The 26553-nt window shown below is 45.4% G+C and overlaps 2 protein-coding genes across 3 annotated transcripts in view; both read right to left on the bottom strand.

Moving 5' to 3' along the window:
* Positions 1-26553, bottom strand: part of ITPR2 (inositol 1,4,5-trisphosphate receptor type 2) — a 401023-nt gene that overhangs the window by 30336 nt on the left and 344134 nt on the right. The window lies entirely within an intron of this gene.
* On the bottom strand, positions 23370-25426 carry LOC142069657 (myb/SANT-like DNA-binding domain-containing protein 7). Its single transcript, XM_075121588.1, has 2 exons — positions 24354-25426; positions 23370-23765 (listed from the first exon to the last, which is right to left on the bottom strand). Exons 1-2 carry the CDS (start codon positions 24933-24935, stop codon positions 23748-23750), a joined length of 600 nt encoding a protein of 199 aa, XP_074977689.1. The 5' UTR covers positions 24936-25426; the 3' UTR covers positions 23370-23747.

The following is a 26553-nucleotide window of genomic DNA, read 5'->3' as shown; positions in this document are numbered from 1 at the left end:
TTCAGGCACAACTTACCCTTTCCCAGGGAAGGAACAGAGGCTTTCAGGCTCCAACCTCCACAGGGAATTGCCAAAGGAACAAAGCCATCCATTTTGAGGACCTTGGTAAAGATCCTGGAGGCCCCTGCCTTTCTCCTTGGCCGCCTCATTTGTCCCACGCAAGCAGGAACACAGCCATGAGAAAAGCCCCCATCTCACATGCATGTGAGTGGCTTTGGTGCTTCTGGGGGATAGAAATTATGCACTAAGATATTTTAGTGGATGGCTTAGGGAATTGGGCAATGGGTATAAAGCCCTTTTGCCTTTAACCTGCTAGTTTAAATCCAATTAAGGCAATCAAATCTGAAACTTGTTATAGCTGTTGGTATGTGAAATGAGTCAGGAGTCTCAGTTCTGTTCCCAGTGGGTAGATGTCCATATTGGCAAAGAAACTACTATCATTAACTCCTAGTAGCAAGTCTTAAAGATGCCAAGGACTGGAGGGCAACAGAGATCCTCTCATCTCCCACCCCACCCCCAGCATGCGATGGCAAAGTAATGGTGGGATGCATGCTCTTCCCCCTGCCTATGCTGTAGCTGTCCTGGGGTAAAGAGCACTCTGACTGCCTCTGGGGATCTGTTTTTCATGAGCATTAAACATAAAACAAAGTTTATGACCAGATGTGGTTTCTGTGTCATTCTGCCAGTGTTCTGCTGTGCAGACAACAGCTCGGGAGGAATTTTTTTAAACTATAGCCTTGCTACAGTGCAGTTTTCCCTGTGCTTGTAGGCAAGCATTTTCCAAAACAATGGGCAGGCATGTATATCTTCTGTATGAGAGCTCTTTCAGACAAGACTGGTTGGTTTTTCTCTCTCTCTCTCCCTCTCCATGTTCTCTACTTGAAACACCATCACTTTGTCATGTTTTTGTGGCTTTTATGTGGAACAACATTAGCTCATCCAAGTTTGTGGTTTATTTGAAAATGAAATTCCGGTAAGCTTTTGTACCATCTGGCAGTGTCCAGCTGGACCAGATTTAGAAACAAACCACTGCACACATGCGCCCAACAAAGAACCCTGTGATCAGAAATCGCAGTGAAGCTGACACCTTTAAAATCCAGGAGGGAAAAGTAAATGCCTAAATGAGACCTAAACCATCACTTTTCTGTGGTGCTTTAGCTTCTTCAGCAGAGGACAGCTTGCAAGCCTCCACCTATTCTGTTTCTATCCTCTCTGTGCAACTGCATCAGAGACAAATTTCCAAACACATCCAGATGCAATTCAGGGAGAACAAGAAGAGCCAGATTCTCAGCTGGTGCCAACTGGCATAACTCCATTGGCTTCAAAGGAGCTCTGCTGACTTACAGCAGCTGAGGCTCTGACCTGTATTTGTTTAAATGAGTGAGTGAAATATTCAGGATAATTTCATGGGCTAAGCTGTGGCTCTCTGGCCACCGCTTGGCACTGTGGGTGAGGAGGAAAGTCTTTCCCACTCAGTGGGGAAATCTTGGTGCAGTGTTTCTGAGAGTATCTGGGAAGCATGGGTCACAGCAATTTCTGCTACATCCTTTAAAATAATATGACAGGTGCTCACCTATTTCCCTATTCCCACCCCCTTCCACCTAGAGTCTAATGCCACCCTTCCATTCTACTCAATAGGGGTTCTTCTACCGCACTCATCGCATAGTATCCGAGTGCCTTCTAGTAGTGCACAAAGTGATTGACTAACACCTGTCATATGTGGTTTGTTCGCCCTCTCTCATCCTCTCCCCAGCAGAAATAGCTTTGAGCAATGCTTGCTGTTTGAGACGCGCGCTCTCTCTCTCTCTCGCATGCTTGTCTAATCACAGACTTGTTTTAAATGTAGTTAATGAATAGAGTGGAGGGCAAATAATGAAATGGAATCATTTGCCAGCAGTTTATTTGAATCCTATGACAAATGTGTACATGGGGCAGGATCCAAAGCCTACCTGAGTCAGGGAAAAGATTTCCATTGACTTCAACAGTCAATGGGCTCGTATACTTGAAATAACCACCCAGCCTTATAAACTGGGCAAATAATCAGAAAATGCTTATCTTTGCTTATAACTTATGCTTGAAATATAACAATCAAATCAATCTCAAAATATAACTTGACTGTCTCTATGCATGAGCTAGCTCCACTTGAATACTTCAGAACATACTATCCATAACATCACTCCTAAAACCTAATGGAAAGGTTTCATTAACTGAAGTGGCTAGGCTCTAAAATCATATGGATTGGGCTTTTTGGTAAAATCATCCTTCAGATTAGCTAGGAAAAACTTAAAGTCCAAAGAAATCAATTATTCCTTCACTTGGGTGAAGCCCTGCTTGTTAAACTCTTTCAAACACATTTAAATCCAGCAGATGCTGCATAAACATAAAAGTGATCTTCCCATGATAGAATTAAGAGAACCAGCTCTAGCTAATGGAGGATAGGAAGTTTACCCTGTGGGTACTACAGGCTTCCTACACCTTTTTCTGAAGCAGCATATGCTGGCCACTGGCAAAGGCAAGGTCCCAGATTAGATAGACGTATGTTGCTGTTCAGTACGACACTTCCTCTGCCAACCTGTGTGAAGTGCTGAAGTAGAAGAAGGGAGTTAATCTGCATTAAACTAAAAACATCATTAGAAATGACTATCCTAGGTGAAACCGAGCACGCAGCCCAGTCCCACCCCCATTGATGACAAAGACTAAACTCTCATTGACTTCAGTGGAAGCAGGATCAAGCCCTAAATCTTCACTCTGGTGAAGCACTGATTGAAATGTATGGGAGTTTTGCATAAGTATGAACAAAGACCGGGTCTGCATGGTGCTGAGTGCCTCCTGTGAGATGCTGATCTCCTCAACTGCCAGTGATTTTAATGGGAGAGCAAGTTGCTCAGCATCTTGCAAGATCTGGCCCTGACCAGGACACAGGTTTTGGCCTAAAATAGATGGTAGAAAGGATGGTCTTGTGTTTTATGGCAAGGGACTGTGACTCATAGAACTATGGGATTAATGCTTGGCTCTGCCATAGACTTCCTACGTGACCTTGAGCAAGTCACTTAAATCCAGATCCTCAACACTATTCAGGTGCCTAACTCCTATTGATTTATCTTTAAGCAGGGGTGGCCAACCCGAGTCTGAGAAGGAGCCAGAATTTACCAACGTACATTGCCAAAGAGCCACAGTAATATGTCAGCACCCCTGCCCTGCTCCCAGCGCCTCCTGCCCACCGGCAGCCCCGCCGATCAGCGCCTCCCACTCCCTCCCCGCACCTCCCGATCAGCTGTTCTGTGGCATGCAGGAGGCTCGGGGGGAAGGGCACAGCAGACTCAGGGAGGGGGCGGGAAGGGGTGGAGTGGGGGCAGGGCCTGTGGCAGAGCCGGGGTTGAGCAGTGAGCACCTCCCGGCACATTGGAAAGTTGGCGCCTGTAGCTCCAGGCCCGGAGTCGGTGCCAATACAAGGAGCCGCATATTAACTTCTGAAGAGCCGCACGTGGCTCCGGAGCCACAGGTTGGCCACCTCTGTCTTCAAGGCTCTCTGCCATAATCTCTCTGGACCTCAGCTCCCCATCTGTAACATGGAGATAGAAATATTTCTTTCTCCCACCCTTTGTTTGCTTTGTCTCGTTAGGGGTGTAAACAGTGCTTAGCACAACGGGGCCCTGGCCTAGCCTGGGGTCCAGGTACTACTGTAACACTTGTAAGCAAGAACAATATGACAAACTGTAAAGTGCAGGCTTAATGGCATTTCACAAGGGTTTAAGCTCTATTGTATATAAAAACAAAGGATAAAAATTGTTTTACAATGATGTATATTATAATAAGCAGCTTAATTATTTCCCTTAGCAAGAAATGGCCAATTATATATTGGGAAGCTAAACCTCGCATTGTGCTAACTTTGATATTAAAACTCAAAAATCCCCTGCAACTTTACAGGGGATATCTCCTCTGCATGCAAATACTCGTGAATAACTTAAGTTTTCATAAACCTAAAATATACCATAGGAAAAGATTACTGTTCAACAGACATCCATCACCTAAATAAACACACAGTTGCTAAAGCTATATTAAGAGTTCTTATAAATCCCCTTAATGGGACAGCCTCCATCCCTGCTTTTGTGCATCAGGCTTGTTTCTTTCTCTCTATTTATTTGTCAAGAAAGCTTTGCATGTATAGAGCTTAAAATATTTGGACATAGGAAGGAAATTAGTGGATGTTCTCTTACAATTACTCTCAAAAAAGACTACATTTTTAGCAATCTGGAAAAAGACTTCACATTTAGACATCAGTGCGTGACTTTGATTAAAGTCAGCTTAATACACAAAAAGGGAAGGGCAAGAGAAAACAGAAATTTGACTTTACATGAATGCAATCTGGAAGCAGCTATTGTATCAGACTTTAATGATCCACATAGGAAACTCTTGCATTAATTTATGGATCCACTAAAATATAAAAGAGCTGAACCCCAATTCCAGACCCACATATTAGAAAAATATATTTCCATCTTCATATCTATAATGAAGTGGATACCAAAAATGGTTAGATGCAGATTTTTTTTTTAAGTCAGTTCTGATGTTGCTGACCTGAAACCTCAGGCAAGCATCCGATTATGGGAAACTGGAAGCAACCAGAGCAAGCTAGGAGAGAATAAGGGTGGGCCTGAACCACCACCTTCATATCCAGGTTCAAACTCTTCCGAACTGTGGGGGTGTTTGGATCGGGGGTGGTTTGTTCAGCTCATTATATAGATGTCTTCAAAGTGAAAGCTGAGACTGTGCAAAGCAAAGGGCAACAATTTTCACATGAATTTCTATAGGTTTGTGTTTTGTTTAGTTTTTGTTTTGTTTGTTTTAAATGTGCACAGCTCCAGTAGTGACTGCCTTCCCAGATGCTCAGTGGCCTATGTGAAATTAGTGCCACAAATGGGGATGAATGGTGTTTTAAACACCTAGATAGCTGTAGGCCACTCCCAAGTCTCACTCAAGTGAAAGATTTTAAGAAGTTAGGGCCAAGGTGAGTAAATAACCAATCTTGGTCTCTTGCTTGCATTTATTTTTAACATTAATTTTGGACCATTAAAGAGTCTCTAATTGACCCACTTCCTTTTAATTAAGATAGGTAAATCCAAAACTGACAGTGAAGACTTACAAAGAGTCACTAAAGTGGGTGACTGGGCAAGAAAATGGCAGATAAAATTCAGTGTTAAGTGCAAAACAATGCACTTTGGAAGAAATAATCCCAACTATACATATAAAATGATGGGGTCTAAATTAGCTGCCCACTCAAGAATCTTGGAATCATCATGGATAGTTGTTTGGTTTTTTTTAGGGGGGGTGGGGAATGTGCAGCAGCAGTCAAAAAAGCTAACAATGTTTTAGGAACCATTAGGAAAGGGATAAATAATAAAAACTTTTTTTTTTTTTGCCACTTCATAAATCCATGGTATACCCACACCTTGAATAGTGCATGCAGTTCTGGTTGCCACCTCTTAAGAAAGAGGTGTCAGAATTGGAAAAGGTACAGAGAAGGAAAACACAAATGATTAGGGGTATGGAACAGCTTCCATATGAGGGGAGAGTAAGAAGACTGTGACTGGTCAACTTAGAAAAGAGATGACAAAGGAGGTTATGATTGAAGCTTATAAAATCATGACTGGTGTGGAGAAAGAGAATAAGGAAGTGTCATCATATACCCCTTCGCATAACACAAGAACTAGGGACCACTCAATAAAATTAATAGGCATCAGGTTTAAAACATACAGTCAACCTGTTTAACTCATTGCCATTAGTCAATGGCAAAAGTACAAATGGGTTCCAAAAAGAATTAGAGAAGTCCATGGAGGATAGGTGCATCAATGGCTATTAGCCAAGATGGTCAAGGATGCAACCCCGTGCTTTGAGTGTCCCTAGCCTCCAACTGCCAGAAGCTGGGAGTGGACAATGGGATGGATCACTCGATAATTGCCCTGTTCTGTTAATTCTCTGTGAAGCATCTAGCACTGGATACTGGGCTAGATAGACCACTGATCTGATCCAGTATGGCCATTCTTACCTTCATAGTGTTAAGTCTCACCCCCCTGTTCAAGTAGGTTCATTCACTAGGGCAGGGCCAGCAGCAGTGGCTGACTAGACAGAAAAGATTGATGCTGTCTTAAAGGACTGTTGCCTGACAAGCACTATGATGAGGGGGAGCACCTATACCCCCAAAGGATCTGGGGAGAGTCTTGATGGGAGTGGACACGTGTGTGCTTACTTCCCACGCAAATTGGTGGCAGTGGAGAAAAATACATTTCCCTCTGTCTTATTTAGATAGTCCTGCCCAAAAGAGCTTGCAGTCTTCCTGTGCATGGCCAGTGGTCTTGACTGGGGCCTTCGAACACTACCACAAGGGAAAAAATATAATTTTTACAGTAGCACCTAGAGGCTTCAACTGAGATCAGGACCCCACTGCACTAGGTACTATATGAACACACTGAAAGAGACACTCCCTCTCGCGAAGAGCTTACATCTAGTTTACCTGCATTTGCCAGTTTTGCCAATGGCTGCAGCTTTTGATGAGTTTTCTTAGCTGATTCCACCTGCTGCTGAAACTCTTATTACCTGAGATCCTCGGCTTCCTTTTCCTTTAAAGGCAACTTCTAGCCCTCCTGCTTGCAGAGTAAAGACTGAAAACATGAACCCTGACTCCAACACCCCAGGAGGGAAATAAAAAGATCCCCACATTTTGTTGGCTTATGTTGCTGCAACTCTAAAAATATATCTTGAGTCTTGGGTGGCCTGCGTTATGATTGTGAATGTGTGGGGTTGGCAATACTGTTTGGCTGTAGTGCAAAGTGAAACTGCTAAGTGGTGTCTACGCACTGATCATGGGCAAATGGTATCTGTGGTCCATGATGCTTTGCCCACCAGACTTGGGGGGTCTTATTCCTTCTGAGTTTGTGCTCAAAGAGGAAATTTGCCTTTAAATTGCTCACAGGGTTGTCCGAGATTTTAAAATATATATTTTACCAAATAAAATAGTGTTTATGCTATTGGGGAAGAATTTATCATTTTCAATTAATATCTTTGGGGAAGAATTTATCATTGTTAAGCTGATTTCCCTTTCCTTGCAAATGCAATCCATTAAGTACACATTCCTTTTCTACAAGGATGGGTACTTCATATTTACCCACCTTAGTCAAATTCAGTTCAGTTTAAGAACCGAATCCTTGCCCTTTTCTTCGTTGTCATTGTTTCAAGTTACATACAGCTTGTACCACTCTCTGAAGCACAGCTAGTGGATGCTGTGATAAAACAAACAGTTATAGCAGAACTTGGATCCAATAAACAACAATTCTTGACTTTGCTTCTTAAGTTTTATAAACAGACTATCCTATGGGGACTGGTGCTAGCAGCTTCCACAAAGTTTGAGGGCTCCCTGACAGCTCAAATGAATGGGCATGGATGGCAATTTATGCTTGTAACTGCAGATGTTGGGCCCGATTCTGCAAACACTCATACAGGCTCTACGTGGCTATAATTCCACTGACTTTTGCTGTGAAGTCAATGGGAGACTTGCCATTGACAGTAGTGCAGGATCAAACCTGTAGTAAATGAGAGCAGAATCATGAATATAGTCGGTACGGTGGATATCATAAAAGAACAGGCATAATGGCATGACCCTGCCAATACTGAAATTCCTAATCTAAGGATAACGGGAAAAGGTAAAAAGAACAGGAGTACTTATGGCACCTTAGAGACTAACCAATTTATTGGAGCATGAGCTTTCATGGGCTACAGCTCACTTCATCGGGTGCATAGAATGAAACATATAGTAAGAAGATAGATATTTACATACAGAGAAGGTGGAAGTTGCCATACCAACTGTAAGAGGCTAAAGGTAACTTACTCAAATTCTTTAAAATATACAGTTCACAGATCAGAGCCAGGTCAAGAGTTACAACTAATTACTGTATTGTGTGGGGGGTTTTTAGTAAAATGCAGACCCTAGAGCTTATACTAGTAGCGTTCTATTTTAAAAAGCAATTAATGCAGCATTAGCGGTGGCTGCAGTAGCTTCTCCCCATTGCATGGTCAGTGCTTCAGCCCTAATAGAAGGGATCTTCTCCAGGCATGAGAAGGTAATTAAGTTTCCATGGCCTGTTGAATCCTCTCTCTTCCTGCCAATACTGCTGAAAATGGCAACAATTAGCGCCAGCTGTGCTGGTGGTGGTTAATGTAGAAATCACATGGGGCGGAGTCTTATATCCTTACTTGCAATGGAAAGGTAGGGCCTTATTCTGCAAGTAGTCCCACAAATGTCAATGGGACTACCTTGTGGAATAAGGTACAAGTCAGTGTAAGGGCATTGTGATCTCTCCCTGGCCTAGGAAATGAACTTAGACCATTGCACTCAACTCAATTCTGCCCCCAACAGCCATCACATGGTAACAATCACAATATTGCTACTTTCCAAATGGTATCCGTGTGAAAGAGTGCAAGAGAAATGAGCAATTCTAGCTCTTTGACAATTTTTTGGGGACAGTCCTGCTGCATCTTGCCAAAGATTATGGCTTCACCAATGCATGCTGCATGAGGGGCAGTCTGAACAAAAGTGGTGTGCTTTTCAAGGTAGCTCGCATCTACCATAGGTTTACTTTATAGGTAGAATCAAATGTACAGTTTTACTGACTTGTAGGAGCTTAAAATAGAAGACACATTGCCTCGGTACCCATGTGGACACTGAAATACAGCTTCCAAACATAGTTTTGTAGCAGAGTGTTTATGGCCCTTCCCTCCACTTAGCATGATGTTAGCATTCATCTGCCTGCTGTGATATCACAACTCAATCTTGAGCTGGGAGGCAATGTTGTCTAATGGTTAGACCACAGTGGAGGTTGCTGAGGCCCTCATTTCTATCCTTGAATCTGCCACATTCATGCAGTGTCTATTGGGACTGCGTACATTATAAAGTACTCCTCCACATGGATAAGGGGGCAGAATCAGGACCTTCATGAGCTTGGGCTAGTCAGCCTTATTGATCTGTGCCTTTCTCAGTTTCCCATCTGTAAAATGGTGATAATACTGTTGTGAAAGACTTGGGATCCTTAGAAGGGAAGAGTTTTGAAGTGCAAGCTCTTATTGTAATAAGAGTTGACTTGCCCTTAATAGCCCAGCCCGCCACTTAGCAATGAGCTGCTTATCAGGCAGTCCCAGAGGGAAGGGATGTGGAGGGGGGAGATGTGGGCAGGGAAGGAGCTGTTCCTGAAGCCAGTTTCACCACCCTGTGAATGATTCCTGTGTGCCAGTTCATTATTTGATATTCACAAATGCAATGTGCCAAGTACTTGATCTAGTCTTAGCCAATACAGCATGTTTCCTGCAGGGCTCTACTTATTCAATAGGTAGCCTTGGGTGATGAAAAAAGGCTTGGGAGGCAGGATGAGTCTCTCTCTCTCACCAGGTGACTCTAAGCAAATCACTTGACCTCCTTTTGCCTCATTCAGTCCACTGTAAAACAGGACAAAAACGTAGCAGGGACTTCAGTGAAAAATCAAAGGCTGCATTCTGCACTGAGCTTCCTTAGGTCAAAAGTAAATGGCATCAGAACTCTTAGGTCTGCAGATGCCATCCACAAAAGAGGCCTGAAGCCATTACCGGTGTGAGTGTCACATCATAGGAGTTCCGTGGCAGAACTCTCACTGCTAAATGCTCAGCTCGTTATGGTGCTATTCCAGAGCTCAGCAGAGTCAATGGAAAGACTTCAATAGGCTTTAGAGCAGGCCTTTTGTTTGCCTCCCTCCAGAGAGTGCATATGGGTTTTGAACACTTCATGGATGGGGGTGTGAGGAACTCACTAATACATACAAATAACAAGGGACTGGAAGACTCAGGGGGATGTTGAAAAATATAACAAACCTGTTGCATCCAGGTCACCAGCCCATGTTAATAGTATCTGAAAGCTCTTGGCATCTAATGACTATCTGATGATCCCCCTGAACTGATTTTGATGGTCTCAGTCCAGTTCTCAGAAGGCATCACTTAAACCCATCACAACTAATAACTTTGTTGGCTGTTTCAGCAGAGAGACCCACGTCCTGCTTAAGCTTGGGGGTGAGAGCGTAGCTGTGTTCCCTTGAGATGGTCCCTGTAGGTCAAGGCTGAGACATGGGCAAAGCCTGGGGTCTTCATTGTATAAGGATGGGTGGCAGGATATGAAACACAAGTTTCTGGAGTCTCAGCACTGCTATGTGTGGAGGAAGGGTATGGGTACAGAGTGCTACTTTTTGCTAAACGTACTTTGAAGAAGGCCAGACCTCAGGTAATTGTAACTGTATGTTCACTTGGACTCTCTTTTTCAGTCTGACTGACTTTCTCGTTCTTGGGGATAAACCTTTTAGAAGCAAGAGTGTAAAGACGGACGAGGGGGTGGTGGTCAGACAGCACTGAACAGATTTTACCTCAGCTAGGTAAAATCTAGGATGCTTGCCCCCTCTCCCCTACCCCCCCCCTCAGGACTGCAGGGGCTGCAACTTCCTCAGTGGGGCTCAGACTTAGCTCTTGTATCAAACACATGCTGGCTGGCATACTTTGATCCAGAGAATCCAATTATCATCAAGGATTCTTATGTCCCTCACAACCACGTTTGCAGTATGAAGCTATAGCCTGAAAACCTGCTCCCCTGATTTTTGGGATAATTTCTCCCTTCAGGTGTGTGCGCAGGCAGCTATCGCTGGCTTCAATGGGAGCTGGGCCTGTGTTTCTGAGAGGAGACTCTGGACCTTGATCTATAGCTTTGTTACGAGCTGCAACTCAGCTGCTGCTGCCTTTATAGCTGGGATACTCTGGTTTAGCACATCCCATTAGAGAGAGCAATAAATCTCTGCCTCCTTAAAGACCATAATATCTTTATTCAAGGAATAGACTCTCCAGGTAAGAGCTGTAAACTGTACTAGCCAGCTGCTTCAAGTTCTGAATAAGCAGACTAGTCCTTGTTTTTGTATTGTGGCACCATCACTTATGATCCAGTCCTGTTTGCCTCTTCATGCAATAACAATACTTCTGAGCTAAATGCTCAGCTCGTTATGGTGCTATTCCAGAGCTCAGCAGAGCCAATGGAAAGACTTCAATAGGCTTTAGAGCAGGCCTTTTGTTTGCCTCCTTCCAGAGACCGCATATGGGTTTTGAACATTTCATGGATGGGGGTGAGAATCTCCATGCAGTGACAAAGGTGGGGCAATATAATTTTCCCTGTTTCATAGATGGGGGAGGTGAAGTGACTGTCTGAAGGTCATGCAGCCAGTAGTTGAGTAGGGAATAGGACTGCTCTAACCACTAGGAAATGTCTATGTATCTAGATCCTTATGAGCCAAATTACTGCAATATCTGATTGTGTAGGCCATGTATTGTAAATATGGAAGACATTTTATTCCTCCCCATCATAATTTATGTAACTTGGAGATAAGTCTCCAAAATCAAACTCATTGGAAAGGACACAGGAGCTCTGCCAGATGATCTGTTGAATTGAGAGGCTCTGTTTCTGAACCTTTAGTTGAAAGGGAGTTCTCAGTCAGCTAAAAATGTGCAGAGTGCCAGGGACCTCCTTATGATACGTGGTGGTCTGGCACACCATAATGCTTAAGTAGGTACAGCATCTGGACTGGAACTTTGTTTGAACCAAACCTGAATTTACCTAGGGATGTGGTGGATTCTTTGTCACTCAGTCTTTAAATCCTACCTGGATGTCTTTTTGGAAACCTAGGCTATAGCTCAAACAGAAGTTATGGGCTTGATGCAGAAGGATGAGGTGAGGTTCTTTGGCCTCTGATATACAGGAGGTCAGACTAAATAATCATAATGGTCCCTATTGAATCTATTTATTTGTTTCAAGTCTAAAACAAGCTTGATTCGGTTTTGCTTTAGTTTCTCTTTTTCCATTCTCATTAATTCCTCCACCTCCTGCTTTCAGCTAAGCCCGGAAGCAGAAGTATCATATTAACATGAGAGGCTAGTCTTGTCATATTTCCAACCCATCCAGAGCCAGGAACCACAGACAATTTTGCAAGACTGCTTGTACTCTGTAAATTTCCAGATCAGTTTGTAGTTTTCCTTATTTAGATTGGCTTTCAGTACCTAAGAGCGCTCATCCCAAATGGGGCACCCTGGACAAACTCTTAAAAATACAGTTAATAGATTTTCAGACCATTATAACCATCTAGTCTGACCTCCTGCATAATGCAAGCCATAGAATCTGTACCAAGCCCATAGCTTCTGGCTGATGTGTAGATCCTCTTTTCTAGAAAGACGTCTATAAACAGTCCATCAGCTACTGATAACACTACTTAAAAGTATATTAAATTCCACCAGTGCAACCACTATCTGAGTTGCTCATCTCACCATCTTCCAATTTTGGGGGGTGGAGAGGAGGGGGGAAGATGGGCCTTGCCCTAAAGATAAGAATTCCACTGTCCATTTCTTCTTTCCCTCCTTGCAGTATTTCCTCACTCTTATTAATATTTTGCACTTCTATAGCACCTTGCATCTAAGGATCTCAAAGCTCTTTACAAATATTCATCAATTAAGTCCTTGCACATACTTGGTAAGAAGCACTATTATCCCTATCACAGGGTAGCTAACCCCTGCAAGCAGAGGTGGTCCAGTTCTGCTGTGTCAGAGTAGTTGTGGCCAGTGAAGCTGATCAAAGGGGATGGGACTGCAAAGGCCTGTCAGAGGACAGGAAGAAAGGGAGTTATTGAGACAGGCTCTACCTGGGACCATAGAAGAGTGAAACTAATACATGTGGCAGGTCCCTGAAGCAAGGGACCAGATGCTTAGGAAGGTTGTCCTGGAGCAGCTGTTCCAGAAGAGTAACAGAGCTCACTGAATAAGGATTGGCTGGGATTGAGAGGCTGCAAGAAGCAGGATCACCAGAGACCCTTGGGAGGGGAGACCGTGAAACCCTAGGACTAAGGGTGAGCTGAGGGACTGTCTGTCTGTTTGCTTGTGTATGGACAACAAAACAACTTAAAGGAGACTGGGCATGGCAGTGTCTGATTGGAAGCTGGGAAGAAGCCCTGTTATGTCACATGGTGGAGAATGTGAGCAACTCAATCAGCCCCTGATACTAGAGAGAGTATAGTTTGCTGCCCAGTGAAAAGAAAGTTGAACTCGTAATAGTGCCTGACCCACACCACATTTGGGTGACTAAGGGGAAAATGGAGGAGGTGATCTGCCTGTTAATAACAGGGCAGCAATAGACAATCCAGTGGCAACAAAGGACAGGAGCGGCAGACCGAGGCTCTGATCATGCAGTTGATGAAGACCCTGCAGAAACAGTAGGAGGCACAAATTGCTGCTCAGCAGAGGTGGCAAGAGGCCAACTTCCAACAAGAGTGGTTACAAAAGCAGTCGGGCCAAGGGATGTCTGGCAACTTTCTTTATAATGAGATTTGGGCCTGCTGATCCCAGGCCTGGTGAAATTGGGAGGACAACTCCAAACCTTTCTCTGGACATCAGAGAGTGGCAAGTACTGTGGGATGGGAAGAATTGACCTGGGTAGCCTGCGTAGCACCGTTCCTGACAGGCGAGATGCTTACCAAGTGGCAAGACACTTACCAAGCAGTAAGCAATGAACAGGCAAGTTCCTCGCCAGTGGTGAAGATGGTCATGCTGGACTGATTGGGACTGACTCTAGCGGCATATAGACACTGACTTTATGTGAAATGGTTTCTGTGAGGGACTCTCGGACATTACAGTATTTGTGGATTGGTGGCTCTGCCCCGAGGCCAGCTTTCTGAGTAGTATCCAGGACCAAACTGTCCTGGAGTAGTTCCTAAAGATTCTGCTCATGGGAACCCAAAGCTGGGTAAGGCACTTTCAGCCAGCCTCAGTAGAGGAAGCTGTTGAATGGGAAGAGGCCACCTTGGATGCTGGAGGGAGACAAGCAGCCTACACGACATCATAAATTTACAGAGGCCCAATGGGGGGTGGCCCAGGGAAGCTCTCAAGGGGGAAAGACCAGAAACTGGGGCATACACAAGAGCTATTGGGGGTCGAGATAGTCCCCTAATCTAGTGGCAACACTCATGGGAGTGGCTGGGGAGCCCGCAGGTGTGCTTCAGGAGTGGCCAGCCTGAGCATATTAGATCAGGACGTCCAGTCATGGAGCATGATTATCTAGCCTATTACCACAGCTGCAAAAGGGGCTGTGAGTCCACTCAGAAAGTTAGGGGGGCTGAGCTGTATATGGAACCAGTTAGGTTGGGAGAAGCGATGGTCAAGGGACTGGTGAAGTCAGGTTATGGGTGTACCTATGTCTGGGAAACTGGGGCAAGGGTGAACAAGGTATACCAAAATCTTCTGGTATGTGGCAAGAGCCACATCTACCCCATGGAAGAAGTTGAGCTGGGATTCCAGGGCTGGGGAGGTCAGATGTGCACCAAGGTGGCCAACTATCTGCCCTGGCCAATTATTCTGGGGTGAGACTGGGTGGTTTTCACTCCTCATGCCACAGAAAATAGAACAGCCCAGGACAGGGAGATCAAGTGGGAAAGGAATTAAGGGCTGGAAGCTTGAGTAAGGAGAGTGAAGGGGCGAGGAGAGGAAGTTCTTAACCAGCCCCAAGGCCAGTGGGAGCAGCTTGAAAAGTGCCAACAAGAATTGCCGGAGGTCAGCACCTTATAGAAGAAAAATATTGATCAGTTGATCGGGCTGCAGCAGGAACTGGCCTGGCTCCAGGTAGAGAGAAGGGCCAGGGAATGGAGGCTAACGATGATCCAAATAGAGCCTTAAGCTCAGCAGGCTGCTGAGGAGAAAGGAAGCTCTGGAGGAAGGGGAAATTCTAGCAAGCCTGAACTAGGCAGATGCGGTATCTGTAAGTCAGAGAGAGAAAGGATTACAGAACTTCCTACGTAAAGAGGTCTTGAAGAGACCCTGAGCACACATGGGAAAGACTGTAGGGCTCTCCAGGCAGCAGAGAAGCCTGAGACGTTACAGCGGAAGGAGTTGCTGGAATCCAGAAACTCTTGTGTTGGGACATTTCCATTTTATCTGGGCTCCAAGGTAAGAGTCTTTAAACGATTGTACAAGTGCTCCTTTTGGGAGGCTTTACTAAAGGGAGAGATACTGCTATAGAGTGTTTGGCTTCTCCTTGACTGGGCTGTTAAAATGGCCTCATTGAGGGGTAAGTGAGGCAGGCCACTGCAGAGACACATTCCACCACAAGGGGCTGCTTGGGAGGCAGTGGTGCCCCTTCTCCTATTCCCATTTCACAGCTGAGCAACCTGAGGTAGGGAGAGATGACTTGCCTAAAGTCACACTTTTCAGGAATAGAACCTGAATCTCATGCTTCCTCTCCATCTGTTTAGGCCTGACCTCCTCCAGGCAGAAAGTGTATGGCCTGTGAGGGTGTCAGAATTTGGATTACTGAAGGCTGCCCTAAATCACCACCTCTAAATCCGTGCTATCAGTTCTGTATGTGAATGTTTTAGAATGTGCATACAGGCACTTGATTTGTGCAATCATTTGTGCTGATCAAGTACACCAAAATCTGATTCTCTTCTTTTTTTTAAGACACACTAAGAAATTGGACCCCTCTAGCAAATTGTAAGTAAAAAGTTTAGAAGTCAAGTTGAGGCCACTTTTAAAACTAGTCCTTTTAGGGTATGTTGACTGACTAAACAAATAATTATATCAGGGACTGAACCAAATCCCAATATCCTCAAATATGAAAATACAAACCAGAAGCCAAATGTTGTGGCTTGAGCCCAGATCAGGACTGAAAATACTTCATTTCAGAGTTGGTCTGGGTTCGGTGTCCTGAACCCCTCAGTGTAACTTTGCCCAAATGAACAAAATTAAGGGCTACTTGATGTAGGGTGACCAGATGTAGGGACAGTCCTGATTTTGGGAGCTTTTTCTTATGTAGGCACCTATTACACTCCCACCCCTGTTTCAATTTTTTACACTTGCTGTCTGGTCACCCTAACCTGATGCCATAGCACATAGTAATATCTTTATACCTTTTGTTATTGACTGGAATTTCATAATCTCCTTCTTAAGAGCATTCAATGTACAGCTATTTAAATAAATTACACAAAGTTATGACAGCCTGCCTGAGACCGCAGTTTTCCTCTGCGAATCTAGCTCCAAGTGTAAGGTAGGTGTGAGGACGCTAAGCATTGCCACACTTAACTCTCAGGTGCCTAGAAAACCACTGGGATTCACAAAGCCTGAGTTTGGCACCTTGGTCCAGGAAGGAATGGAGGGAGATAGGGGTCACAAAAGCCAGCCAGGTGGCTCCCTGAGTAAGCTAGCCAATGAGGGATGCCAAGGAGAGGGCTGAGTCCTAAGCCCTGGTTCTTTCATGGAAATAGGTGCCTAAATCTGAGCTGCAGGGGGACACCTCCCTCTGCTTGGGATTCTCAGCTGCAAACCCTCCCTTGGAGTTAGGCTGCATTTGTTTTGTTTTGCAGGGGCAGGGAGGACAACCTCCCTCAGCCCCCCCAGCTCAGTGTACTGGAGACTCACCTGAGATGTGAGAGACTCCCAGTTCAGGTCCCTTCTTTCCTCAGTGGGGTGGTGGGGGATTTGAACAGGGATATGCACCTCTCAGATGAGTACCCTCATCACTGATAGTCTCATGTGGGGCTCTCTCAGTCTCTTCTGTTGAAGCTGTTCTGCTGTGGCTATTTAAAGTATTGCTGGAACAGGTGAACTCAACCCTGAGTCACCCACCTCCTGGCTGAGCGCTCTAACCACCAGCCTACAGAGTCATTCTCAGGCTCTCTTTCTGGCCCAATGACTCTGGAGAGTGGACTTGAAGTGGGAGGTGGGGGTGTCTCCCACATCCCAGGTGAGTACCCAAACCACTGGGCTAGAAGTAAGGAGGGAGGTTGTCCTCCTCGCACCCCTAAGCTGTCTTGTGTGAGCCCTCGTGCATGGCCTGGTCTGGTAAGTGGCCTCTGAAAATGCTGACTGGATTGGGCCTGCAAGCACGTTAGGCAGAGGGATGCCTCTCTTCTCCCAGCTTGTCTATGGCTGTGGGGCTTAGGTGCTCAGCTATCTAGAGGGAGGTGGCAGTGTGCGTGCTCAGAGTCAGAAACAGAGACCTTTTGGAACTCAAGCTTCGAGTGAGTTTAGGTGCCTACAGGGTTTGGTGGCCGCTGAGTGGGATTCACTAATTCCAATGCGACCTGATTCTGGGATTTAGGTGCCTAAAGTGACAGGGCTGGCTTCACAAAGGGATTTTTGAGCCTTCGTATCAAGTGTTGTTGGGAGCTAATGCATAACACACAGTTTGGGGGCCAGAAGGAAAAAAAATACTGGCTGGTGACTTGGGCCCCAATCCTACAACTGGATCCACCTAGATGAAACTCACCCCCTCCCCCAATCTGCAAACAAAATCAATCCGATTCCAGTGGTGCTTCATGTAAGCAAGCAGTCTACCCTCCCAGATCCAATTGCAGGATCAAGGCCTAGGTTTGTCGGTCTGCTTCTCTTCCCAGTTTGAGTTTCTTCAAAACTTGCTTATCAGATCTTACTGAGATTTAAAAATCAAGCCAAGTCTGAAAATTGCTTGTAATGTGCTATAACATGCTGCACATAGCGCTTAAGAAATTCCTGTTTGTGTTATATATTGTATTAACTGGCAAATGATTTATAATTGTAAATAGAGGGATTTTTATGGTGCAAGTGCAACCCACGTGCTGGCATTGCAGCATTTAGTGGTGTCAATAAGTGGAAAAAGAGTGGGGGAGGATACATAATTTTTGCCTTTTGTTTTTGGGGGCTTGTTGGAGTTGGGTAGGGTGGTTGCAGGATGGGCCAGAATAATACAGAAATTGGATGTGGAAGGCACTAGGTGTGCTCTAGCTGTTCGAAGCCACTTAAGTGACTTCCATATGCCTAGCAGGACACACTTGGAGTTTCTCTTTTGAGAATGGAACCAAGGGGAGAGGGAGGAGTTGTTAAAGAGGAGGAATCAGACTTAAAAGAATCAGGTATGGCACAGCACAAGGACTAGAAGGGTTTGTTGTAAGGACTGTGGTCCTAGACTGTACTCCTTTCTTGAATTTAGAGTGCAGGATTCCTCTTTTAACTGCAGCAGCAGACTAGAACTTGCTGCGGGCTTTGCAAATTGCAGACTATCATTGCAAGGACTTGGGGGATGTTTGAAGGAAGCTGGGAGACTATCCCTTGTTTCCCAGACTTTAAGGAGCCTGCATGCCTCACAGAAAGCTTGGATACTTCTATAGAGCCTGAAAAGGGTAAATCACTCCTTTGGGGCTCTTCTCCAGGAGGAATCTATGTACATGCACATAATTATATTTTTGCATTTGAACTAGTGATGATAACAACAAGTACAAAACCTGTCAGGAGGAAGTATCCCCAAAAGTGCTGTGAAAATTGACAATAATTCTAACAGACAGTTGTTTCAAGGGTTGTAAGTACAATTATGTATTCATGTATAGATTCAGTAAACATTTTCCTTTAGAGACTGTTTGCTCTCCTATCAGACTTTAAATCTGTATTATATATGTCCTCAAAAGACACTACTCTGGTCTGTATAACTGCAGAAAGATAAGCTGAGGTAAAGGAAGGGGAAAGAAATACTATACCTGATATTAGCATCTTGCCTTCCACAAACCTGTTGCTAGAATTCTTTGACAGTGTTAACAAGCACGTGTATAAGGGTGATCCAGTTAATATAGTGTACATGGATTTTAACAAAAGCCTTTGACAAGGCCCCACCCCCAAAGGCTCTTAAGCAAAGTAAACAGTCATGGGATAAGAGGGAAGGTCCTCTCATGGTCAGTAACTGGTGAAAAGGAAACAAAGGGTAGGAATAAGTGCTCAGTTTTCAGAGTGCGGAAGGGTAAATAGTAGGGTCACCCAAGGATTTGTACTAGAACCACTGCTGTTCAACATATTCTTAAATGATCTGGAAAAGGGGTAAACAGTGAGGTGGCAAAGTTTGCAGATGAACAAAATTATTCAAGATAGTTAAGTCCAAAGCTGACTCTGAAGACTTACAAAGGGATCTTGCAAAACTGGGTGATTGAATTTCATCTGCCGTTTTGTTGCCCAAAGTAAGGCACATTGGAAAACCTAATTAGCTGCTGCTACTCAAAGAGATCTTGATGTTATCATGGATCGCTCGATGTGCAGCAGCCGTCAAAAAAGCTAAAAGAATGTTAGGAACCATTAGGAGAGGGATAGATAAGACCGAAAATATCATAATGCCACTATATAAACCCATGTTATGCCCACACCTTGAATACTGCATGCGGTTCTGGTCCCCCCATCTCCAAAAAGATATTAGAATTGGCAAAAGCACTGAAAAGGGCAATAAAAATTACTAGAGGTATGAACCAGCTTCCATATGAGGAGGAATTAAAAAGACTGGGATTGGTCAGCTTAGAAAAGATGTCTTTGGGGCATACGATAGGGGTCTATAAAATCATGAATGTTGAATAAGGAAGTGTCCTTTGCCCCTTCACGTAACAAGAAGCAGAGGTGACCCGACTGAAATGAACAGGCAGCAGGTTTAGAACATAAGGAAGTACTTCTTTACACAATGCACAGTCACCCTGTGCCAAGGGATTTGTGAAGGCCAAAAGTATAACTGGGTTCAGAAAAGAATCAGGTCCACCAGTGGCCAATAGCCAAGTGGTCAGGAATGAAACTCCATGCTCTGGGTGTCCCTCAACTGAAGCTGGGACTGGTTGACAGGACAGATCACTCAAAAATTGTCCTGTTCTGCTCTTTACCTCTGAGGCACCTGACACTAGCCACTGTTGGAAGACAGGATACTGGGCGAGACTAGTCTGACCCAGTATGGCTGTTCTTATAAGCACATGATGGTGAGTGTTCTATCTTAACGCTAATATTCTTGACTGAGAAATCCTGGACAAATAATCTGTGTTGTGTTCTATATGTTCTGAGTGGTTGCTTTCCCAGTCTTAAAAGAGGGAGATGATAGAATATTCTTCTGTGTAAAGAGAAAGGTAATAGTTGGCTGTTTGTAGCAACTTTGAAATTGCAAGTTTATAAAGACAAGGCACAAGACAAATTTCAACTTTCTCCTTGAAGACAGACAAGTACAGTGTACAGATGGAATAGGCGAGTATGAAGTGATAACAGCATGCTTCCAATTTAAAATTCCTTGAGCTTGAATTTATTTAGCTGCTCATACCTATTTCAATAAATTTCATGAAGGAAGTATACAGAATGCTCAGTCTATGATTGTATGAAATCGGAATCATATGGTCAGTGTTCTTATAGGCGTTCTGGGAGGAAGAAAAGGTCAGTAGACCTAAAAATCTGTTTTCTTTACTTAAAAATAAAATTGGTTGCAGTCCGTAGAGGACAGACAGGCTGTTCCAAAGATGATATTCCAGCAACACAGCAACAATAACTGTAGAAGACAAGGAGCCTAAGGGTATGTCTACACTACGGAATAAGGTCGAATTTATAGAAGTCGGTTTTTTAGAAATCGGTTTTATATATTCGAGTGTGTGTGTCCCCACAGAAAATGCTCTAAGTGCATTAAGTGCATTAACTCGGCGGAGCGCTTCCACAGTACCGAGGCTAGAGTCGACTTCCGGAGCGTTGCACTGTGGGTAGCTATCCCACAGTTCCTGCAGTCTCCGCTGCCCATTGGAATTCTGGGTTGAGATCCCAATGCCTGATGGGGCTAAAACATTGTCGCGGGTGGTTCTGGGTACATATCGTCAGGCCCCCCGTTCCCTCCCTCCCTCCATGAAAGCAAGGGCAGACAATCGTTTCGCGCCTTTTTTCCTGAGTTACCTGTGCAGACGCCATACCACGGCAAGCATGGAGCCCGCTCAGGTAACCGTCACCCTATGTCTCCTGGGTGCTGGCAGACGCGGTACGGCTTTGCTGCACAGTAGCAGCAACCCATTGCCTTCTAGCAGCAGACGGTGCAATACGATTGGTAGTCGTCCTCGTCGTGTCCGAGGTGCTCCTGGCCACGTCGGCTGGGAGCGCCTGGGCAGACATGGGCGCAGGGACTAAATTTGGAGTGACTTGACCAGGTCATTCTCTTTAGTCCTGCAGTCAGTCCTATTGAACCGTCTTATGGTGAGCGGGCAGGCGATACGGACTGCTAGCAGTCGTACTGTACCATCTTCTGCCAGGCAGGCAAGAGATGAGGATTGCTAGCAGTCGTATTGTACCATCTTCTGCCAGGCAGGCAAGAGATGGGGATGGCTAGCAGTCGTACTGTACCATCTTCTGCCGAGCAGCCATGAGATGTGGATGGCATGCAGTCCTTCTGCACCATCTGCTGCCAGCCAAAGATGTAAAAGATAGATGGAGTGGGTCAAAACAAGAAATAGACCAGATTTGTTTTGTACTCATTTGCCTCCTCCCCTGTCTAGGGGACTCATTCCTCTAGGTCACACTGCAGTCACTCACAGAGAAGGTGCAGCGAGGTAAATCTAGGCATGTATCAATCAGAGGCCAGGCTAACCTCCTTGTTCCAATAAGAAAGATAACTTAGGTGCACCATTTCTTATTGGAACCCTCCGTGAAGTCCTGCCTGAAATACTCCTTGATGTAAAGACACCCACTTTGTTGATTTTAGCTCCCTGAAGCCAACCCTGTAAGCCGTGTCGTCAGTCGCCCCTCCCTCCGTCAGAGCAACGGCAGACAATCGTTCCACGCCTTTTTTCTGTGCGGACGCCATACCAAGGCAAGCATGGAGGCCGCTCAGCTCACTTTGGCAATTAGGAGCACATTAAACACCACACGCATTATCCAGCAGTATATGCAGCACCAGAACCTGGCAAAGCGATACCGGGCGAGGAGGCGACGTCAGCGCGGTCATGTGAGTGATCAGGACATGGACACAGATTTCTCTGAAAGCATGGGCCCTGCCAATGCATGCATCATGGTGCTAATGGGGCAGGTTCATGCTGTGGAACGCCGATTCTGGGCTCGGGAAACAAGCACAGACTGGTGGGACCGCATAGTGTTGCAGGTCTGGGACGATTCCCAGTGGCTGCGAAACTTTCGCATGCGTAAGGGCACTTTCATGGAACTTTGTGACTTGCTTTCCCCTGCCCTGAGGCGCATGAATACCAAGATGAGAGCAGCCCTCACAGTTGAGAAGCGAGTGGCGATAGCCCTGTGGAAGCTTGCAACGCCAGACAGCTACCGGGCAGTTGGGAATCAATTTGGAGTGGGCAAATCTACTGTGGGGGCTGCTGTGATGCAAGTAGCCCACGCAATCAAAGATCTGCTGATATCAAGGGTAGTGACCCTGGGAAATGTGCAGGTCATAGTGGATGGCTTTGCTGCAATGGGATTCCCTAACTGTGGTGGGGCTATAGACGGAACCCATATCCCTATCTTGGCACCGGAGCACCAAGCCGCCGAGTACATAAACCGCAAGGGGTACTTTTCAATAGTGCTGCAAGCTCTGGTGGATCACAAGGGACGTTTCACCAACATCAATGTGGGATGGCCGGGAAAGGTGCATGATGCTCGCATCTTCAGGAACTCTGGTCTGTTTCAAAAGCTGGAGGAAGGGACTTTATTCCCAGACCAGAAAATAACTGTTGGGGATGTTGAAATGCCTATATGTATCCTTGGGGACCCAGCCTACCCCTTAATGCCATGGCTCATGAAGCCGTACACAGGCAGCCTGGACAGTAGTCAGGAGCTGTTCAACTACAGGCTGAGCAAGTGCAGAATGGTGGTAGAATGTGCATTTGGACGTTTAAAGGCGCGCTGGTGCAGTTTACTGACTCGCTTAGACCTCAGCGAAACCAATATTCCCACTGTTATTACTGCTTGCTGTGTGCTCCACAATATCTGTGAGAGTAAGGGGGAGACGTTTATGGCGGGGTGGGAGGTTGAGGCAAATCGCCTGGCTGCTGGTTACGCGCAGCCAGACACCAGGGCGGTTAGAAGAGCACAGGAGGGCGCGGTACGCATCAGAGAAGCTTTGAAAACCAGTTTCATGACTGGCCAGGCTACGGTGTGAAAGTTCTGTTTGTTTCTCCTTGATGAAACCCCCCGCCCCTTGGTTCACTCTACTTCCCTGTAAGCTAACCACCCGCCCCTCCTCCCTTCAATCACCGCTTGCAGAGGCAATAAAGTCATTGTTGCTTCACATTCATGCATTCTTTATTCATTCATCACACAAATAGGGGGATGACTACCAAGGTAGCTCAGGAGGGGTGGTGGAGGAGGGAAGGAAAATGCCACACAGCACTTTAAGCACAGCACTTTAAAAGTTTACAACTTTAAAATTTATTGAATGACAGCCTTCTTTTTTTTTGGGCAATCCTCTGTGGTGGAGTGGCTGGTTGGCCGGAGGCCCCCCCACCGCGTTCTTGGGCGTCTGGATGTGGAAGCTATGGAACTTGGGGAGGAGGGCGGTTGGTTACAGAGGGGCTGCAGTGGCAGTCTGTGCTCCAGCTGCCTTTGCTGCAGCTCAACCATACACTGGAGCATACTGGTTTGGTCCTGCAGCAGCCTCAGCATTGAATCCTGCCTCCTCTCATCACGCTGCTGCCACATTTGAGCTTCAGCCCTGTCTTCAGCCCGCCACTTACTCTCTTCAGCCCGCCACCTCTCCTCCTGGTCATTTTGTGCTTTCCTGCACTCTGACATTATTTGCCTCCACGCATTTGTCTGTGCTCTGTCAGTGTGGGAGGACAGCATGAGCTCGGAGAACATTTCATCGCGAGTGCGGTTTTTTTTCTTTCTAAGCTTCACTAGCCTCTGGGAAGGAGAAGATCCTGTGATCATTGAAACACATGCAGCTGGTGGAGAAAAAAAAAGGGACAGCGGTATTTAAAAAGACACATTTTATAAAACAGTGGCTACACTCTTTCAGGGTAAACCTTGCTGTTAACATTACATACATAGCACATGTGCTTTCGTTACAAGGTCGCATTTTGCCTCCTCCCACCGCGTGACTACCCCCTCAACCTTCCCCCCTCCCTGTGGCTAACAGCGGGGAACATTTCTGTTTAGCCACAGGCAAACAGCCCAGCAGGAATGGGCTCCTCTGAGTGTCCCCTGAAGAAAAGCACTCTATTTCAACCAGGTGACCATGAATTATATCTCACTCTCCTGAGGATAACACAGAGAGATAAAGAACGGATGTTGTTTGAATGCCAGCAAACATACACTGCAATGCTTTGTTCTACAATGATTCCCGAGTACGTGTTACTGGCCTGGAGTGGTAAAGTGTCCTACCATGAAGGATGCAATAAGGCTGCCCTCCCCAGAAACCTTTTGCAAAGGCTTTAGGACTACATCTAGAAGAACCGCAAATGCCAGGGCAAAGTAATCCTTTCACATGCTTGCTTTTAAACCATGTATAGTATTTTAAAAGGTACACTCACCAGAGGTCCCTTCTCCGCCTGCTGGGTCCAGGAGGCAGCCTTGGGTGGGTTCGGGGGTACTGGCTCCAGGTCTAGGGTGAGAAACAGTTCCTGGCTGTCGGGAAAACCGGTTTCTCCGCTTGCTTGCTGTGAGCTATCTACAACCTCCTCCTCATCATCATCTTCTTCGTCCCCAAAACCTGCTTCCGTATTGCCTCCATCTCCATTGAAGGAGTCAAATAAAACGGCTGGGGTAGTGGTGGCTGAACCCCCTAAAATGGCATGCAGCTCATCATAGAAGAGGCATGTTTGGGGCTCTGACCCAGAGCGGCTGTTCGCCTCTCTGGTTTTCTGGTAGGCTTGCCTCAGCTCCTTCAGTTTCACGCGGCACTGCTTCGGGTCTCTGTTATGGCCTCTGTCCTTCATGCCCTGGGAGATTTTCACAAAGGTTTTGGCATTTCGAAAACTGGAACGGAGTTCTGATAGCACGGATTCCTCTCCCCAAACAGCGATCAGATCCCGTACCTCCCGTTTGGTCCATGCTGGAGCTCTTTTGTGATTCTGGGACTCCATCATGGTCACCTGTGCTGATGAGCTCTGCATGGTCACCTGCAGCTTGCCACGCTGGCCAAACAGGAAATGAGATTCAAAAGTTCGCGGTTCTTTTCCTGTCTACCTGGCCAGTGCAGAGTGCTGTCCAGAGCGGTCACAATGGAGCACTCTGGGATAGCTCCCGGAGGCCAATACCATCGAATTGTGTCCACAGTACTCCAAATTCGAGCCGGCAACGTCGATTTAAGCGCTAATCCACTTGTCAGGGGTGGAGTAAGGAAATCGATTTTAAGAGCCCTTTAAGTCGAAATAAAGGGCTTCATTGTGTGGACGGGTGCAGGTTTACATCGATTTAACGCTGCTAAATTCGACCTAAAGTCCTAGTGTAGACCAGGGCTAACTCTTCCTTAAACCACACCTGGGCAAACGCACTGAATAAGTCAGTGTGGCTGAAGTTGAGGAACTAATCTACCCACAGTTGTGGATAGTGAACAAAATGGAGATCTTTTTAGGATCAACATTTATCAGAAATAGAAACCTAAAATTAATCTCCTAAACATATATCATCTGCCTAATTATTCTCCCCCCCCCTCACCCCAGAAACCTTGAGTACCTATTGGCGCCTATGTGGGCTTAGCCTAAAATTAATCTTTTTTTTTTTTTTTTAAATCTTATGCCAATTTAAGACTAATCTTCTAGGCCAACAGTTATTCTTACGACATCATTTATGAAAAAGCCCCATAAAGCAGTGTATCCTTTCTACAGAATTTTTAAATCATCCTTTAGACTAAGAGAGTTCTACACGTGCTTAAGCATTCTACAGGATATTTTCAAAATTACACAGAAGCCATCCAGTTTGTTAAATTTAAACTGGATTCATCCACGTTGTCTCGCTTTTCTGAGAGTGACTTTCTAAAACTAAGTCTGAAGCAAAATTGGTGTTTTTCTCAACATGCTCCAATACATCATCTCCTAACCCTTGACCACAGCTTCCATTCATACCAGTTCCTCCAGCTCACAGAGGTGACTTCTTTGGCTGTTTTTATTTATTTATTTGGCCTTTCTTTGATGGGGAGGAACAACCTGCTATTTTTCAATATGTTTCTTCAAACCTAAAACCTCTCCAACTGAAGAATCTCTATGGGGTGTGAGTCTTTTTGGTAGATCACATTAGATTACTTCCACCAATCATTACTCTGAAGGGACCTTTAAACCACCTCCATGTGCACTGATTATTTGATGGGTGAATCTCCACAATAGACGTCTCGGGCGAGAAGAAGAGATGTCTGCAATGAATCTTCCTATGCATAACTAGGAAGTTCAGTTTGGAAATGCAATATATCTTCTAAAAATGTCAACTGTTTTTCAATGCTTATGAAAGGTGTCCGACTGTGATGTCCTCTATATGTCTGATCCTGTGAGGTGCTAAGCATTTTCAATTCCTATTGACCTCAATAAGTGTTTTGATGGTGTTCAAGTTCTTGAATAGTTAAGCCCTGTATCCACAGGACAAGTATAGCAGACAGGGCAGTGAAAGCTTTTCCCTTCTGCTGAGCTAATATGCCTTCACGCTCTAGAGCAGTGGTTCCCAATTTTTTTCTGCTCCTTGCGCAAGGAAAGCCCCTGGCGGGCCGGGCCGGTTTGTTTACCTGCTGTGTCCGCGGGTTCG

Source organism: Caretta caretta, chromosome 1 (genome assembly GCF_965140235.1).
Source record: "Caretta caretta isolate rCarCar2 chromosome 1, rCarCar1.hap1, whole genome shotgun sequence".
NCBI lineage: Eukaryota > Metazoa > Chordata > Testudines > Cheloniidae > Caretta > Caretta caretta.
The sequence above is the reverse complement of the archived record's forward strand: the minus strand, read 5'-3'. Positions and strand labels throughout refer to the sequence as shown.